A 19,282-nucleotide genomic window follows, 5' to 3' on the forward strand; every position below is an offset into this window, starting at 1 on the left:
GTGGTAAAGAGGGCTTAAGCCAGAAAGGGTTATTGGGAAGAAAGAGCTACTTTAAATTTAGTTGCATCTGGTTGGGTAACTATAGTAGCGTGGAGATTATTCCATGCTTTAATTGTGCGGGGGAAGAACAAATTGCTATACACATCTGTCTTTGTAGCTGGGATCACAAATTGCATCGAATGCCCTCATCTGCTCCTAATTGGTTTGGGTTTGATGTAGGTCTTGTAATCTATGTCGAGCTGACCATTTAACATTTTGTAAAAACAGGTCAAACGGTGAGCTTCACGTCTGTCTTGGAGAGGGTTCCACCCCAGAGAATTCAGAAGTTTGGTGACACTCGTTTCTCTCTCATAGGTGTTAGTAACAAATCGAGCTGCCTGTCTTTGGACACGTTCGATGGAAGAAATGTTTTTATTTGTGTATGGGTCCCATGCTGCAACTGCGTAGTCCAAATGAGGTCTAACGAGGGTGAAGTATAGCTTCTCCTTGACAGAAGTTGTACAATGATGAAAGTTGCGCCTCAGAAAGTTTAGGACACCTGTTGCTTTCACCGTTGCATGATGAGTCTGACCATTCCAACGCAGATCATTTGATCCAGGTAATTTGATGCCAAGATACTTGGTTTGTTTGGATTCTTAAAGGGTGGCACCAGGTATGTTGTAAGATGTTTCGCCTGGATTCCTCTTTCTGGTGACACGCCTAGTTTCACATTTGGAAGGGTTGAACTGCATGCCCCATTGTTGTGACCACTCAACCATAGTATCGAGATCCTTTTGGAGAGCATCTTCATCATCAGCTGACTTAATTGGACGGTACAGCAAACAATTATCAGCGAAAAGCTTCCCCTCTTGTTTGGGTGACTTCATACCAACCTGAATACAGTTTAGGAAGTCTGAATCCTCTACATATTTAACACCAATTGCATTCCATTAATATTTGGGTAATTGAAATCCCCCATAATCAAAGCCCCATTGTTTTTACACTCGTCAAAGACTTCTCTACAAATTTTCACTTCCATACACCTTTGACTATATGTGTAGGAAGGAATTGCAGATGGTGGTTTAAACCGAAGATAGACACAAGAAACTGGAGTAACTCACCGGGTTAAGAAGAAAAGGAGTGGGTGACGTTTTGGGTCAAGACCCTTCTTCATTATTATTATTTGTTATTTTATTATTAATGTTTAATGTTTTATGTGTCATTCTTAACTGTCACAGTATGTCATGTTGTCACTTGCGGGCGGAACACCAAGGCAAATTCCTTGTATGTGAATACTTGGCCAATAAACTTATTCATTCGTTCATCAATTATTCAATTCAGTCTTTTCTCCTTTTCTCCTTATTGTGTTTTTCCAGAGGTGCTGTCGGACCTGCTGAGTTAATCCAGTTTTTGTATCTATCTTCACCTTAAACTGTATGGTTGTTTGTAGTACACAGTAGATTGCTTGGCCTTTCACACCTCTTTAATTCAACCATAAACTTTGATGATCTTTCTCATAGATGTAATTGTTTCATTTAACCATTATTGCCATTCCCCATTCTATTTTCAGCTAGAAACCCTGTAACTGGGAATATTAAGTTAATAAGACCCTCTTTCAGCTGCGTTCCAGTAATAGTAATAATATTGTAATAATATAATATTTTCACGTCTCTTTTTTATTTTTATTTTTTTGTTTTGTTTGTTTTTATGTGCATGTATTTGTGTGTGTGTATATATATATATATATATATATATATATATCTGCAAACAATATAATAAATGAGAAAATAATGTTCAGTGTAGGTCCTGTGTGTATATATATATATATATATATATATATATATATATATATATGTATATATATATATATATTTCTCATTTATTATGTTGTTTGCAGAATACTGTTTGCTTATTCTCTTGTGCTGTTGTAAGTAAGAATGTCATTATTCTATCTGGGCCATATGACAATAAAGCACTCTTGACTCTTGAGTTGCACACCATTTAAGTTAGCCTCTTCAAATTTTTGGAACTTTACTCTGCCTTCCAAAACTTCTCATTAATTTCCTGCTTTCCCATCCTAGATCTGCTTTTCTATCGCCTGAATCCATTCTCCCCATCCTCCTGCCAACTAGTTTAAAATCTCCGAACATCAATAAGAAAGTTGCCCTAGAGGAACAGATGTCAACCCTGTGATGGTGTTCCTCGGCCCTTATCTCAGTATTGGTCTGGCCCTTGGCAGGTCCCATTGCCTACAGAATGTAAAACTCCTACACCATCTCTTAACCCTCACATTCATCTGCAATGTCCCACCAGTTCTGTACTCACTGATATGTGGCACAGTAATCGATAAAGAGATTGGTACTTTTAAAATTCAGGATTTTAATCTCTTTAATAATTTTAATAAAAATTGCCTACATGTCCTCAACACTTCTTCTACCTTTGTCATTGGACCAACAATCAATTATTAAAATGGCATCGTAAATCCATTTTTAACCAACTCAGAATACTGTTGTTCTTATTCCCCATCATTTGACGTGCTGGTGTACTTGTTATTTCTATCTTTAGCTGTTGACAGCAGAAAATAGATGGAAATACAAAGTGTTGGTAAATGGCCAGCCTGGAAACACAGACTTTCAGCAGGTGCAAACCATATTTAGATTAATTTACAGTGCGGAAAACTGCCCTTCGGCCCACAATGTCCGCACCGACCAGTGATCACCCCATACACTAGCACTGTCCTACACACTAGAGATAATTTACAATTTATACCAAGCCAAATAACCAACAAACCTGTGGGAAGAAACTACAGATGCTGGTTTAAACCGAAGATAGACACAAAATGCTGGAGTAACTCAGCGGGACAGGCAGCATCTCTGGAGGGAAGGAATGGGTGATGCTTTGGGTCGAGACCCTTCTTCCGACTGAACGATGTCTTTGGAGTGTGGGAGGAAACCGAAGATCTTGGAGAAAACTCATGCAGTCACGGGGAGAACGTACAAACTCCGTGCAGACGGCGCCCGTTGTCGGGATCAAACCCGCGTCTCGGGCGCAGGAAGCTCTATAAGGCAGCAACTCTACCGCTGCACCACCATGCTGCCCTCATGGAGTGAAAATCAAACTGGCTTCTGCTTCCTGTTTTCCTGGCTCGATGTCTTGGTTCTTCCTCCAATTCTTTCTCCATCATCGTACTTATCTACATTCAGTTCTCCCAGTCTTCTCCTTTTCTCATTCCCACTTTAATTTCTTCACTGTTTTCTCTCACTCCCTTTCTCCCTATGGTAGAGAAAAATGCTGGAGGAGCTAAGCGGGTGAGGCAGCATCTATGGAGCATTATCTACGACCCTTTCCTCCCTATTCTTAGTTTAGTTTTAGTTTAGAGATACAGCACGGTGGGCCCACCAGGTCCACGCCGACCAGCAATCACCCTGTACACTGGCACAATCCTACACACTAGGGACAATTTACAATGTTCACCAAACCTGCACGTCTTAGGAGGGTGGGAGGAACCGGAGCACCCAGAGAAAGCCCACAAGGTCACAGGGAGAATGTACAAACTCAGTACAGACAGCACCTGTAGTCAGGATCGAACCCGGGTCCCTGACACTGTAAGGGAGCAACTCTACCAGTCTGAAGAAAGGTCTCTCATAAAGATGTAAGACATATTACTTCCTATTATTTTGATCCACATTAATTAGCTAAATCTGAATTTTATATCCTCAATAGCAAGGACACAATTTATTTTAGGTTGCTGTTTCATGCGGTTAAAATGACTGTCCAATTTTTGATAAATCCTTGATTCCTACATCTAACTCACTCTCCCGACTTGCTCTCCTCCAAATCCAACCATTACTCTGGCACACACACAGTGTTGGATGGTCAAACATTGGCAACACCTACTTAATGGTCACAATTTACTGCTGCTTGTGGCAGTCAGATTGGGTAGAGGGGTGGAGAGGAATATTGTAAGTGGCTCAACTTTCACTGTTTGGTTTGTGGAAGGTTAACTGAAGGCAATAAATGGATAGAATCCACTGTTGTACAGAGAAGCAGTATGTTACTCGGTTTCAAATGTAAACGGGGTGAGATTGCAAGTGACTCTTGAAGGTAGTTCTCAGTACAACTACATGATATAAACTTATTTTAAGAAATGAGAAGAATATTTAGATACAGTACAGAATCTCGCAAGACGAGGATGTTGCCAGGACAAGACCGTCTGAGCTATAGGGAGAGGTTGAGAAGGCTTTGTCTCTATTCCTTGGAGGAATAGATCGGGTAGATGCACAAGAATCTCTTGCCCAGAGTAGGGGAATCGAGGACCAGAGGACATAGGTTCAAGGTGAAGGGGAAAAGATTTAAAAGGAATCTGAGGGGTAACTTTTTCACACAAAGGGTGGTGGGTGTATGGAACAAGCTGCCAGAGGAGGTAGATGGGGCTGGGGCTATCCCAACGTTTTAAGAAACAGTTAGACGGGTACATGGATGGGACAAGTTTGGAGGGATATGAACTAAGCGCAGGCTAGTGTAGCTGGGACATGTTGGCCAGTGTGGGCACAGGTTGGGCCAAAGGGCATGTTTCCACAGTGAATCACTCTATGACTCTATGACTAGGACATCTTCCCCAACCTGAACTAGTTCTTCCTGCTACAGGGTCGGCAAGTTTTTTCAACATTCCACAGGGCTTGGATCCCTTGGCTATTTTGCCTGACTTTTATTACATATAAAACAAGTACATTAGAAGACCACAACGCCACCTTTACTTGTAGAAACACATAAGGGCATAGCACAGAACACCATATTTGAAAAAGATACCAATTGATCCTATTTTACAAAAGAGCCACAAAGTGCTGGAGTAACTCAGAGACAGCATCTCTGGAAAAGATGGACAAGCAACATTTTAAGTCGGGACCCTTCCAATTAATCCCATTTGTTTGCTTTTTCACAGTTGTTTATTAATCTTTGAGTAAAATCACAATTCCATGCTTAAAATTAGATTTGAATCATCCTTTATGGACAAAGGTTTCACACAATGGAAAAATCATGGAATCAAAAATATAGGACATCTTTATGGGAAAGGTACTTTTCTTTCATTTCAAGAGTTACAACAGAATTATGGACTGCACTCAAATAATTTCTTCAGATATCTACAAATTAGAGATTATGTTAAATCTAATACACAAGTTTACAGGAATAGGGAATCAGAAATTCTTGATGAATGTCTGAACAAGCATCCTAATACTGAAAAACTAATAGCTTATATTTATAACACCCTACTAAATAACGAGGTACCACCGACCGAACCATATAGATACAAATGGGAAAATGAAATAGGTCATCCTATCACGAAAGATATGTGGGACGAAAGTTTACAACAAATACATCAATGTTCATTAAATGCCAGACATACTTTAATACAATTCAAGGTCTTACATAGACTACACTTCTCTAAAATAAAACTAAATAGAATCTTCCCACAAATCTCTCCTATTTGTGATAAATGTCTACATTTAGAGGCTAATTTAACACATACGTTTGCAAACTGTATAAAACTTAAACATTTCTGGACAGATATTTTTGAAATAACTTCAGAAGTTATTAATACAAAACTGGACCCAGACACAAAATTAATAATACTTGGAATATCAGAACAAAGCTTAACACTCACAACAAACCAAAGAAACTTCCTCAATTACAGTATAATAACCGGAAAAAAATTAATATTAAAATTTTGGAAAGGCCCTACAACCCCCACAATTAAAATGTGGATTACGGAAATGTCGGAGACCCTATACTTAGAAAGAATTAGACTTGTCTTAATGGACAAACAAGATCTTTTCCATAAAATTTGGGCTCCATTCATTAACTATCTGAAGGGATAGATTGGCACAGCACGAGGACCCAGCTGAAACTTGAACTCAGGAACAGAGGAAAAGCTATACTTTATAACCTACGAACCTATCTCCATTGATGTATTACAGGTAACCCATTCCACCTCCCTTGTTTTTCTGTTGTGTTTTTTTTTTTTTTTTGCTTTCTTTTTTATTTGTAACTTTCTTCCCTCTCTTTTTCTCGCTTTCTATAAAAAATAAAAATACTAGAAAATTAGATTTGAATCTGATTTCCTCAAAACTTTGGGCAATGTATTCCAGATCAGAACATCATTTTAAAGAAGGGTGGGTCCCTTGAAGGCACAAAGTCAAATGTGGGTCCCTTGAAGGCAGACACGGGTGAAATTATTATGGGTAACAAGGAAATGGCAGAAGAGTTGAACAGGTACTTCGGATCTGTCTTCACTAAGGAAGACACAAACAATCTCCAAGATGTACTGGAGGACAGAGGATCTAAGGGGGTAGAGGAACTGAAAGTAATTTTCATTAGGTGAGAAATAGTATTGAGTAGGCTAATGGGACTGCAGGATGATAAATCCCCTGGGCCTGATGGTCTGCATCCCAGGGTCCTCAGGGAAGTGGCTCTAGAAATAGTGGACGCATTGGTGATCATTTTCCAATGTTCAATAGATTCAGGATCAGTTCCTGTGGATTGGAGGATAGCTAATGTTATCCCACTTTTCAAGAAAGGAGCGAGAGAGAAAAGGGGGAATTACAGACCAGTTAGCCAGGTCAGGTTTGAAAGTCTATCCTTTGGAACTCATACCCACAATCTTCTTACTCAAAGATAAGGATGTCAATCTCTGTCCTCGTCTATTATTGCCCAAATTCCAAATGAAGTTATTCAAAAGTATTCATCAGATGGAACTTAGGCCATATTTTACCCTCCCTGCTCAGGGGCCACTCAACGGCACGGTGGCGCAGCAGTAGAGTTGCTGCCTTACAGCACCAGAGATCCTGACTACGGGTATTGTCTGTGTGGAGTTTGTATGTTCTCCCTGTGACCACATGGGTTTTAGACATAGAAAATAGATGCAGGAGGATGCCATTCGGTCCTTCGAGCCTGCACCGCCATTCATTGTGATCATGGCTGATTGTCCCCAATCAATAGCCCGTGCCTGCCTTCTCCCCATATCCCTTGATTCCATTAGACCCTAGAGCTCTCTCTTAAATCCATCCAGTGATTTGGCCTCCACTGCCCTCTGTGGCAGGGAATTCCACAAATAAAACGTTTTCCCCATCGGGGAATTGAACCCCGGTCTCCCGCGTGACAAGCGGGGACACTAACCACTATACTAACGATGGATGGTTTTCTCTGGATGCTCCAATTTCCCCCCACAAAGATGTTCAGATATGTAGGTTCTTTAATAATAGGCATTATTAGGCATTATTATTATATAAAAGGCATCTGTAAAGTGCTCCTAGTCTGTAGGATAGAACTAGTGATCGCTGGTCAGTGTGGATTCAGTGGACTAAAGGGCCTGTTTCCACAGTGTATCTCTAAACTAAACTAAACTAAATCCAATTGTAACATGCATTTTGCTGTTTAGCAATTATCAGTTAATTCATCTGAGGCCTTGGACCCAATCCTGCCTTCCACCCTAAAGTCATGCTCCTCAAAGATCTGGGCTTTCAAAGAACTTAAGTAAAGAAGCAATAACTCGCACTTAAATTTGTGAGAGGACATCCAGCTCATTCAATGAAATGAATATATCTTTGGTTTAGTACATTACAGAATCAAGGGATTATTTTAGATTGACGCTCCTTGAAAACTCTTGTTATTCGTTAAACCAATTCATTCTTCTGTAAAAACATGGAACTGCAGGTGGTGGTTTACAAAAAAGGATACAAAGTGCTGGAGTAACTCAATGGGTCAGGCAGCATCCCAGCTCAACTTGTACAGGAGATGTTTCAGTTCTTCAGACTGAAGAAGAGTCTGGCCCCGAAATGTCATCTATCCATGTTTTCCTGAGATGCTGCCTGACCTGTTGCGTTACTCCGGCACTTTGTATCCTTATCCATTCCTACTTCTCTTTTTCTCTGTCTACAAAATTTCTTAAATCAATTCCTTCATCAAATCAAAAAATTGCTTCAAATCAAAATCTTGCTAACATTTTTGCGGAAAGAGGAGGCCATGAATTAGAGACTATGATCTGCGGATGCAGGTTTACTAAGGAAAGACACAAAATGCTGATAGAAGCTGGGATGTAATGTTAAAATTGTACAAGGCATTGGTGAGACCAAATCTGGAGTATGGTGTACAATTTTGGTCGCCCAATTATAGGAAGGATGTCAACAAAATAGAGTGAGTAGAGAGGAGATTTACTAGAATGTTGCCTGGGTTTCAACAACTAAGTTACAGAGAAAGGTTGAATAAGTTAGGTCTTTATTCTCTGGAGCACAGAAGGTTAAGGGGGGACTTGATAGAGGTCTTTAAAATGATGAGAGGGATAGACAGAGTTGATGTGGACAAGCTTTTCCCTTTGAGAACAGGGAAGATTCAAACAAGAGGACATGACTTCAGAATTAAAGGACAGAAGTTTAGGGGTAACATGAGGGGGAACTTCTTTACTCAGAGAATGGTAGCGGTGTGGAATGAGCTTCCAGTGGAAGTGGTGGAGGCAGGTTCGTTGGTATCATTTAAAAATAAATTGGATAGGCATATGGATGAGAAGGGAATGGAGGGTTATGGTATGAGTGCAGGCAGGTGGGACTAAGGGAAAATAATTGTTCGGCACGGACTTGTAGGGCCGAGATGGCCTGTTTCCGTGCTGTAATTGTTATATGGTTATATGGTTATAATGCTGGAGTAACTCAGCGGGTCAGGCAGCATCCCTGGTGAACACGGATAAGTGATGTTCCAGGTCGGTATCCTTTTATCAGAAGTTTGAACAAGGGCCCAGACCAGAATCGTCACCTTTCATAGCAAAAGGATTTGAGTATAGGAGCAGGGAGGTTCTACTGCAGTTGTACAGGGTCTTGGTGAGACCACACCTGGAGTATTGCGTACAGTTTTGGTCTCCAAATCTGAGGAAGGACATTATTGCCATAGAGGGAGTGCAGAGAAGGTTCACCAGACTGATTCCTGGGATGTCAGGACTGTCTTATGAAGAAAGACTGGATAGACTTGGTTTATACTCTCTAGAATTTAGGAGATTGAGAGGGGATCTTATAGAAACTTATAAAATTCTTAAGGGGTTGGACAGGCTAGATGCAGGAAGATTGCTCCCGATGTTGGGGAAGTCCAGGACAAGGGGTCACAGCTTAAGGATAAGGGGGAAATCCTTTAAAACCGAGATGAGAAGAACTTTTTTCACACAGAGAGTGGTGAATCTATGGAATTCTCTGCCACAGAAGGTAGTTGAGGCCAGTTCATTGGCTATATTTAAGAGGGAGTTAGATGTGGCCCTTGTGGCTAAGGGGATCAGAGGGTATGGAGAGAAGGCAGGTACGGGATACTGAGTTGGATGATCAGCCATGATCATATTGAATGGCGGTGCAGGCTCGAAGGGCCGAATGGCCTACTCCTGCACCTAATTTCTATGTTTCTATGTTTCTATCCATGTTCTCCAGGGATGCTGCCTAACCTGCTCATTTACTCCAGCATTTCATGAATTAAAGATTTGACTAAGCATAATTAATCCCACCCAGTTATGTGACCTTCTGAAAGATGCAGCAAGCGACTAATGAGATGAATAACCCTGTTGAGCTAATCGCCAGTCTATTATTGAACAGAATTACAATAACATTTTTACAGCACAGCCTATAACTTGGCAGGCACGGTACATCTTTCTGCCTCAAAGGAACTTCCTTTCACACATTCTAATAAACGCGTTACTACAGACTCTGGAAAAAGTAATTGATATTCTCGTATACCCTTTTAAAAAGCCATTTTAACAGAATTGGTTGTTGAGAAACTCGCAGCCTTGGCACAACACTGAAATTGAAACCTAGCCTAGTTTACACACCATTTGTCAATACAGCACAATTACTGGATGTAAATTTGTCAATCCAACTAATCTTTTGGACGAAGATAGACACAAAATGCTGGAGTAACTCAGTGGTTCAGGCAGCTTTTCACTGGAGAAACGGACTAGGTGATGTTTTCGATCGGGACCCTTCTTCAGACTGAGAGTCTTTTGAATGTCTTGCCTGACAGTTGAGATAAACCTGACAGTTGAGATAATCTTACCTTCTTTAAGAACTTTAAGAATTTAGCCTGATGACAATACATCAATTTCCAACACATACAAACGTTTTTTAAAGGGCCAGCTTTTCTTTGATGGACGGTCTGCTTTGATGTATTTCTGGTTGACGTTTTTATGGATGCGATATTATCAGCCTCTCGGGTAAGTGGAGCTTATGGCTGTTATAACTCAGAGAGTGCTGCAACATATTAGGCTCAGGGGCCGAACACTCTACTCCAGTTTACTGGGTTGTGTCACACATCATAATCTTGTTATTTTCAAAATGCAGTAGATAATTACAATTAAAGCACAAAGCACTTGGTCTATAACACCAGGATAAGTGCTCAACCAGAAAGCCACGAAAGCCAAGAAAGCCAAGCCCAAAGACGAAGTGCTATCTAAACAGATTATACCAACTAATGCTAAGGACAATAACTAACTCCATATGCAATAATCAGCTGCCTATATTTTAACAAACACTTTTAAAAAACTGCTTGTGTAGATGCAAGTATATCACAGGGGTTTTCAAATGGGCACCTCCCTTCACTGATGTTTCGTTGAGTTAGGCCCACGCCATCTCGGGAAGGAACAGTTAATGGCCTGTCCCACTTGCGCGTAATTTACGCCACATCATTTACGCGTCACGACGCATGACGTGATGCGTGCATGGTGCGCATTACGCGTGCATGGTGCGCATTACCCGTGCGTCGTGCAAGGTGACGTTGGCAGTGACGCGCGGTCACGTGCGGCGCCCCAAGATTTTGGGATGTACAAAATCTTCCCGCACCATCTGCGTGACACGCAAATGACGCCCAAGTGGGAGAGGCCCTTTAGTTCTGGCATCCCAGAACAACCCCGCTCAATACCTGGAGAGAAGGAATGGATGACATTTTAGGTCGAGACCATTCTTCAGACCATCTGACCAGTCTGATGAAGGGTCTCGACCGAAAAAATCACCCATTCTTTCTCTCCAGAGATGCTGCCTGTTCCGCTGAGTTACTCCAGCATTTTGTGTCTATCTTCGGTTTAAACCAGCATCTGCAGTTCCTCCCTACCCCCCCCAATACCTGCTCTCACCACCTATGCTACCAGTATCTACTACATAAAGGAAACTACACGAACAAATGCTAAACACTCGCATTCTATCTTCCACTTATCCTCAACCATCATTAAACTTGTATCGCCACAAATATCAACCTTGCTTAAAACCGGGTTACACTTACACAGAATACACTAGCAAAGAAATACACATATTGCATTTTATACATTTCCTTTCCGCCCCCAACTGACACTATACTCTATGTGGACTGCACCTCATGTTCTAGGTCATTGAATGTGTTTCATAAATATTACCCAGACATGGAGCACAAGCAAAAGATTTACTGTACATACAAAGTTTGAAACCAAAACAATAAAAATGCATCACCACAATCAACTCAAAGCACGAGATATGCTCACTTCTTTCTTTCTAGCCTTGAAATCGGCCATTGCTGTGCCTTCAGCACTAACTTCAGACCAATTATTAAGTGACTGCTCGCAATATAAACCAACTCACAGTTACAGATTTCTTTGAAACTATCCTAGGGAGAAAGATAAAACGTTGGTGTGAGTCCAGTCAAATATGATAGACAAACACACAGTCATCTCAGTAGGAAGAATAGACATGAGCCTGATAAGGAATATGGAGGAATGGAAGACTAAAGAATATCATCTATTTTAATGCAAGGAAGCCGACTGGTGCGACAGAGACCCGGGTTCGATCCTGACTACGAGTGCTGTCTGTACGGAGTTTGTAAGTGTGTACGTTCTCCCCGTGTACTGCGTTGGTTTTCTCCGGGAACTACGGTTTCCTACCATTCCAAAGACAAACAGGTTTCTAGGTTACTTGGCTTGATAAAACAGTAAATTGTCCCTTGTGTGCGGGGATCGCTGGTCGGCATGGACTCGTTGGGCCGAAGTGCCTGTTTCCACGCTGTATCTCCAAACTAATCTAAACTAAAAGATGTGTAAGAAGAAACTGCAGATGGTGGTTTAAACCGAAGATAGACTCAAAAAGCTGGAGTAACTCAGCGGGACAGGCAGCATCTCCGGAGAGAAGGAATGGGTGACGTTTCGGGTCGAGACCCTTCTTCAGACTGGTTAGGCATAAGGGAAATGAGAGATATAGACAATGACGGGGAGAGATAAAGAACAATGAATGAAAAAAGTTACGATCATGAAGAAAACAGGCTGTTATTAGCTATTTGTTGGGTGAAAACGAGAAGCTAGTGAGACTTGGGTGTGGGAGGGTTATAGAGAGAGGGAATGCCGGGGCTACCTGAAGTTAGAGAAATTAATATTCATATCACTGGGCTGCAAGCTGCCCAAGGGAAATATGAGATGCTGTTCCTCTAATTTATGTTTAGCCTCACTCTGACAATGGAGGAGACCCACGACAGAGAGGTCCGTGTGGGAATGGGAAGGAGAATTAAAATGTTTACTAACCAGGAGATGAGATAGGTTCAGGCGGACTTAGCGAATGTGTTCAGCAAAATGATCGCCCAGTCTACGTTTGGTCTCGCCGATGTATAAGAACAATGGATACAGTAGATGAGGTTGGAGGAGGTGCAAGTGAATCTCTGCCTAACCTGAAAGGACTGTTGGGGTCCCTGGACAGAGTCAAGGGAGGAGGTACAGGGACAGGTGTTGCATCTTCTACGGTCGCAATGGAAGGTACCTGGGAGGGTTTGGTTTGGGTGGGAAGAGATGAGCTCTGATGGACCCATCATTCCAGGGTATAGAAAGTTAAGGCCTAATGATGGCAGGTGGGTGGGGGCGTGAATGGAACAGAATGGCCAAAGTGCTGGAGTAGATCAGCAGGTCACTCAGCATCTCTGAAGAACATGCATAGGTGACGTTTCTGGTCGGGACCTTTCTTCAGACATTATTTATGGTGGAGACCATCACTGCATGTCTTAGAAGGCTCTTCAATGAGGCCATATGGGTTGATTTCAGAAATAACAACAAGAGCGATCTCTTTGATGGCATTATATTTTGGTGCTCCCCACGGTTACTGGGAGACTGAGGAGCAGGTATGAGGCAAATCACAGAATGGATACGGAAACAAAGGAAAGCATATGAGGAAAGATTGAAAAGACTAGACTTGTATTCACTGGAGTTTAGAAGGATGAGGGGAGATCTTATAGAAACATATAAAATGATAAAAGGACTGGACATGCTAGATGCAGGAAAAATGTTCCCAATATTGGGCGAGTCCAGAACCAGGGGTCACAGTCTTAGTATAAAGGGGAGGTCATTTAAGACTGAGGTGAGAAAAAAACATTTTCACCCAGAGAGTTGTGAATTTATGGAATTCCCTGCCACAGAGGGCAGTGGAGGCCAAATCACTGGAAGGATTTAAGAGAGAGTTAGATAGAGCTCTAGGGGCCATTGGAGTCAAGGGATATGGGGAGAAGGCAGGCACGGGTTATTGATAGGGGACGATCAGCCATGATCACAATGAATGGTTGTTCTGGCTTGAAGGGCCGAATGGCCTCCTCCTGCACCTATTTTCATTTTTCTATATGGTAAGTATAGAGGACTGAAATCGGAGGGAGGTTCTCCGAGAGTATCGAGACAACAGGAAGGTAGCTTACAAAATAAACTAGTAGGGCAACGAGGGGCCACAAATATCAGATGACATTAAGGAAAATCTCTGGGTATTTGATGAGTATGTTAAGAGCAAGTGAGCAACCAGGGAAAGAATGGGATCCATTACAAACCAAAGAGACATGTGGGCAACAAGATGACATGGACAAGGTCTGAATTGTATCATTTTTAAACTGTATTCACCAAGAAGAAAGATATTGTTATTGGAGATTTCATTTGTGGCGGTATAAATTCGAAAGCATGCTAAGAATAAAAATGAAGGAAGTATTAGATATCTTAGTGGTCATAAAGTAGATGTAGCTCCAGGCCATGAGATTTATCCCAAGCCAGGACCCTGACATTGAAATGTAAAGGTTCTGTGGCCACAGATACGGTGCCAGATGACAGGAGGACTGCTATTGTGGTACCTTGATTCAAGAACTGCATTAGGGATAAGCGATATCATTACAGGCCAGTTAGTCTAATGTTAGTGGCAAGACAGGGATGAATCAAGGATAGTCAGCAATGAATTATTGGTCGGAGATCCTTTCTGATCAATAGAGTATTTTTGAAATCAAACAGAATATATTGATGAATGCAATATAGCTCACGTAATCTACTTGTACTTCTGTAGGGCCTCGGACAATGTCTAGCTTCGAAGGCTGGTCCAAACAGGAGAACCTCTGGGATCCAAGGCCTTTTAGAAGATTGTATCCACAATTAGCTCGGAAACAGGAGATATTGGGTGACATTGGAGGGCTGCTTTTGTGATTGGAAGCCTGTGGTCAGTGGTGTAACACAGGGACTGATGCTGGGAACCTTGCTCTTATATTCATTAACAACTCAGGTAAGTTTGCAGGTGATACAAAAAGTGCTGGTGTTGTTTATAGTGAGAGAACGCACAAAATGCTGCTAATTAGTTGGTAGCTCGGCAGAGCAATTGCAGATAGAATGTAATGCTGCTAAATATAAGTGATGCATTTTGAGAGTGTTTGTTAAGTAGGGCGTATATCATGAATGGCAGGGACATAGTGTGTAGATTTCAAGATCCTTCTTTATGTTTACAAAGGGGCTTGCCTCCACCTACATCAAAAGTCTGCTTACCCACCACACCACCTCCAGGTCCCTCAGATCGGCCGACTTGGGGTTACTGAACATCCCGCGGTCTAGGCATAAGCTCAGTTGCGGTTGCAGCTCCTAGACTGTGGAACAGCAGCCCTCTTCCCATCAGAACTGTCCCCTCCATCGACTTAAAAAAGTCGAGACTTAAAACTCATCTTTACTCTCAAGCCTTTCTTGACGTCCTCTGAGGGAGGGCTATATGTAGGTATTTATGTATGTACTTAATCTATGAACCAATGTTGTATAACGTTAGTACCTCCATCAATGTAAAGCACTTTGGTCAACGAGAGTTGTTTTTTGAATGTGCTATAGAAATAAAAGTGACTTGACTTGTAGTGTGGAACAAAGGGACCTTGCTGTACGTCTAAAGATCCGTGATGGTGGCAACACATGGAGATGTCGGGGTGTAAAGAAGGTATATGGCATACTTGACTTGATTATCAGGCATATTGAATGTAAGAGCAGGGAGTACATGGGACAAGTTGAAGCAGGTACTATCGCAACCTTTACGTTTTCTAAACATTTGGGCAGGTACATGGATAGGACAGGTTTAGAGGGATTATGAGCTAAACGCAGGGAGGTGGGACTGGTGTAGATAGGGCATGTTGGTCGCTGTGGGCAGATTGGGCCAAAGGGTCTGTTTCCGCGCAGTATGACTCTATAACTTAACAAAACTACAGCCTGAATACTACATGCAATTCTGTTCACCACTCTACAGGAGTTAAATGATTTCACTGATGAAGGAGCAGAGAAGATTCAGATTCTGATCTGAAGGTTCTGAAGAAGGGGGTTCTGACCCGAAACGTCACCTATCCATGATCGCCAAGGATGCTGCCTCACCCGCTGAGTTACTCAAGCATTTTATGCCTTTCCTCGGTAAACCAGCCTCTGCAGGTCCTTGTTCCTACTTTCACCGGCTGATAAGACTCCATTTATAAGAAGGAGAGACTGGATGAGTTGGGTTTGTTTTCCTTTGGACACAGGCAGCTGAGGGTGAAGGAGAGAGGTGTACAAGATTCCAAGAGGCATAGATAAATGTTTTCCCTCAGCTTCCCTCTTAATCCTTACCTTAGACGTCCACTGGTCTTAAAGGTAATGATTAAGAGGTTTAGCCGAGGGAAGATTTTTAGTTCATCTAGATCAAGGGTTCTCAACCTGGGGTAAATTTCACCAACCCAGGGGGGGTCAATTTGTTGATTCTGGATTTGTACATATATTTTCTCATTGACTGACTGTGTTTGGTTCTGGTATGCCAGTATCTGTTCATCATTAGTGGTTCATAAATAAGTGAAATGACATTGTTATGTGCTATTAAAGTTGCCAGGGGTAAACGGGACGAAAAAGGTTGGGAACCCCTGATCTAGATGGTTGTTGACGTCTGGAGCAAAGTGGTAACGCCAGATACTCTCACAAGTGTTGGATGCGGGTACCCTCACAACTTTTAAGGAGCATCTGGAATCACCAGGACCCCACAGGCTGTGGACCAAGTGCTGCTATTTTGTTACATGCATCTATAAGTCTGTCAATTTTGCTCCCCACAAAACAGCACCCCATCCAGCCCAAAAAAGAAAGCCTCGGGAATTGAATGAAGTCGCTGAAGGCCCAGCCTTGGTGCCTCCGCGCATTTTGAAACAGTTCTGAGGTCCCATACTCAAAGAGTTTGGCAAAAGTCGTGGAAACAATATGAAGGCATTCCTAAATTACTCATTGCATCTATCTGCCTGTTCTGATTTTAATGTTTGATGAAAAGGCACAGACTATTTTAACTATGTATGTGCTTGACTAAGCAAAAAAGGAACGCATCACACGAAAACACACTTTACCTTGAGAGTTGGAGCATTGGCCTCATTGTATGTTTGAGAATTAAAACAAAGAACGCGTTATAAATTCAAGGGCATATATCTTTTAAGATCGAATCACGAATAAATAAACCTTGGAGTTTAACTAATCAGCAGCTCACATATCAGTACATTAATTCTCTCATCGTCTCTCTCATCCCCAACACCCCCCAACAAATCATTAACACGTTAATAAATACATTTCAACATCATATTCAACAGTAAATCACTTACAATGAAGCTCCTGCATGTCTAACAATAACGACTTTAAAGTTAGTGGAAAGCATGAAGAAAGTATGTTGGAAGGAACTGCAGATGCCGGTTTAAACCGAAGATAGAAACAAAAAGCTGGAGTAACTTAGCTGGACAGACAGTCTCTGGAGAGAAGGAATGGGTAACGTTTTGGAGCCGAGACCTTTGAAAATTGTCAGCTTAGAGGATCTCAGAGAGACTGGGCTCATTTTTTTTTTTTTATCAGATGTGGATATGAGCTACGGGAAGAGAATCCAAAAGCAGACACTGAAAAAGGCTGGGGAATTTCGGAGTGGGAAAACAGGAGCCGGATGAAAGTTTGTTCTGAATATTTGAGTGAAAAGAGGAGAAAAACAGTGAGTTTGTTTTTGAAGACCCGAGTTGCAATCTGAGGGAGTTAGGTGGAGATGACAAGAAATTGATCCTCACACTGTCCACGTTCCTGCAATGGATAAAATGCTGTTCAGCAGAGGCAGGAACAGCCAGCCGCTCATGGTGACTCCAGAGCCTTGGGATCAAACCGCGTCCAGCAGCAGCGGGCTCCAGTCGCTCACACCATCGGGGCGAACCATCAAGAAGGGAAAAGAAATGACAAGAATCCGAGGTGGGAACCCCCTCTCTCACTCTCACTCTCTCCACCGGGGCGCTGCCGGAACCGCGAACCGTATTCAGCTCCGGCTCGATGAATCACTCTCCGAGAGCGAGTTCACACACCCGGAGACTGAGAGCAACAGCGGGGAGTTTGAAGGAAGTTGTATCAGTTGTCGCTCCGAGCTCCCCCTCTCGCCTCTCGCTTGCTCCTTCTCCACGGGTGACTCTTTCCCCGCAGACCCCGGGGTCTGATACACACCAGGGCTCAACAAGTATTTGTTTGGCGCCCCCCCAAACCCACCAAGATATTATAGATTATTTTGTATCACTTTTAATCCTCGAGAAAACGTACACATCAAGAATGTTGCCTTTGTGTAAAAAAAAAAAGAACTGCAGATGCTGGTTAATTCACAAAAAGGACACAAAGTGCTGGAGTAACTCGGGTCAGGCAACAACTCTGGAGAACATGGGTAGGGGACGTTTCGGTTTGGCCCGAAATGTCACCTATCCCTGTTCTCCAGAGATGCTGCCTGACCTGCTGAGTTACTCCAGCACTTTGAGACCTTAAATGTTGCCTTTTCCTCTCCTGAAGTTGCCCCTTCCACCACGAGGGTTAATTCCACTCATATACAGTCACTTCTGAGTTTATTGTTCTGTGTCACCACATATACGACCACCAAAGGACCTCTTTAGTTTTCATTCAACATCACTTGTCAGCGATGGGGATCTGAGGGTCATTATATTTTTAAAATCTGCAAAAGGACACAATTTATGACCCTGTCCCACTTAGGAAACCTGAACAGAAATCTCTGGAGACTTTGCGCCCCACCCAAGGTTTCCGTGCGGTTCCCGGAGGTTTTTGTCAGTCTCCACTACCTGCAACCTCTGGCAACCACCTGCAACCTCCGGGAACTGCACGGAAACCTTGGGTGGGACTCAAAGTCTCCAGAGGTTTCCGTTCAGGTTTCCTAAGTGGGACAGGGGCATAACTCAGCAGGTCAGTCAGCATCTCTGGAGAACATGGATGGGCCCCGATTTGGGTCAGGGCCATGCTTCAGGCAGAAGATATTCCTTTCCTCCAGTGATGCTGCCTGTCCCACTGAGATATCTCCAGCACTTTGGGTCTTTTTGTGTAAATCAGCATCTGCAGTTCCTTGTTTCTATATCCAATTTGTATATAGTTATATTACGGTATATGGACACACTGATCAGTTTTGTAGTAAATGCCTACTATGTTCTGTTGTGCTGAAGCAAAGCAAGAATTTCATTGTCCTATCAGGGACACATGACAATAAACTCACTTGAACTTGAACTTGAACTTGAACCAATCTGCAAACTTGCCGCCATTTACAACATTGAGCGGTAAAAGCCATGTTGAAGTGTTATATTATTGTTCAGTTTTGTTTATTGTCACGTGTGCCGAGATACAGTGAAAAGCTTTTTGTTGCGTGCTAACCAGTCAGCAGAAAGACAATAGACAAAAGTGCTGGAGAAACTCAGCGGGTGCAGCAGCATCTATGGAGCGAAGGAAATAGGCAACGTTTCGTCCCGAAACGTTGCCTATTTCCTTCGCTCCATAGATGCTGCTGCACCCGCTGAGTTTCACCAGCACTTTTGTCTACCAGCAGAAAGACAATACATGACTATAATCCATCCATTTTCTCAGAGTACATGATAAGGGAATTGTCCTTTGAGATATAACTATTAACCAGGATACCAAGAATAAATCTGCTGCTCTTTTTTCAAAATAATACCCTGGGATCATTTGCTTTCATCTGAGCGGCAAGACAGGGTACCAGTT

At 42.3% G+C, this 19,282-nt stretch overlaps 1 protein-coding gene across 1 annotated transcript in view; it reads right to left on the reverse strand.

Moving 5' to 3' along the window:
- The window catches only part of LOC116966357 (transmembrane protein 150A-like), a 56,588-nt gene extending 38,948 nt beyond the window's left edge, over positions 1-17,640 (reverse strand). The window contains exon 1 of the mRNA XM_033012538.1: positions 17,320-17,640. Coding sequence (XP_032868429.1) covers positions 17,320-17,384 — 65 coding nt within the window. The 5' untranslated portion in view covers positions 17,385-17,640. The remainder of the gene's footprint in view (positions 1-17,319) is intronic.
- Positions 17,641-19,282: the final 1,642 nt, after the last annotated feature.

This window comes from Amblyraja radiata, chromosome 37 (genome assembly GCF_010909765.2).
Source record: "Amblyraja radiata isolate CabotCenter1 chromosome 37, sAmbRad1.1.pri, whole genome shotgun sequence".
In the NCBI taxonomy this organism is placed as follows: Eukaryota; Metazoa; Chordata; class Chondrichthyes; order Rajiformes; family Rajidae; genus Amblyraja; species Amblyraja radiata.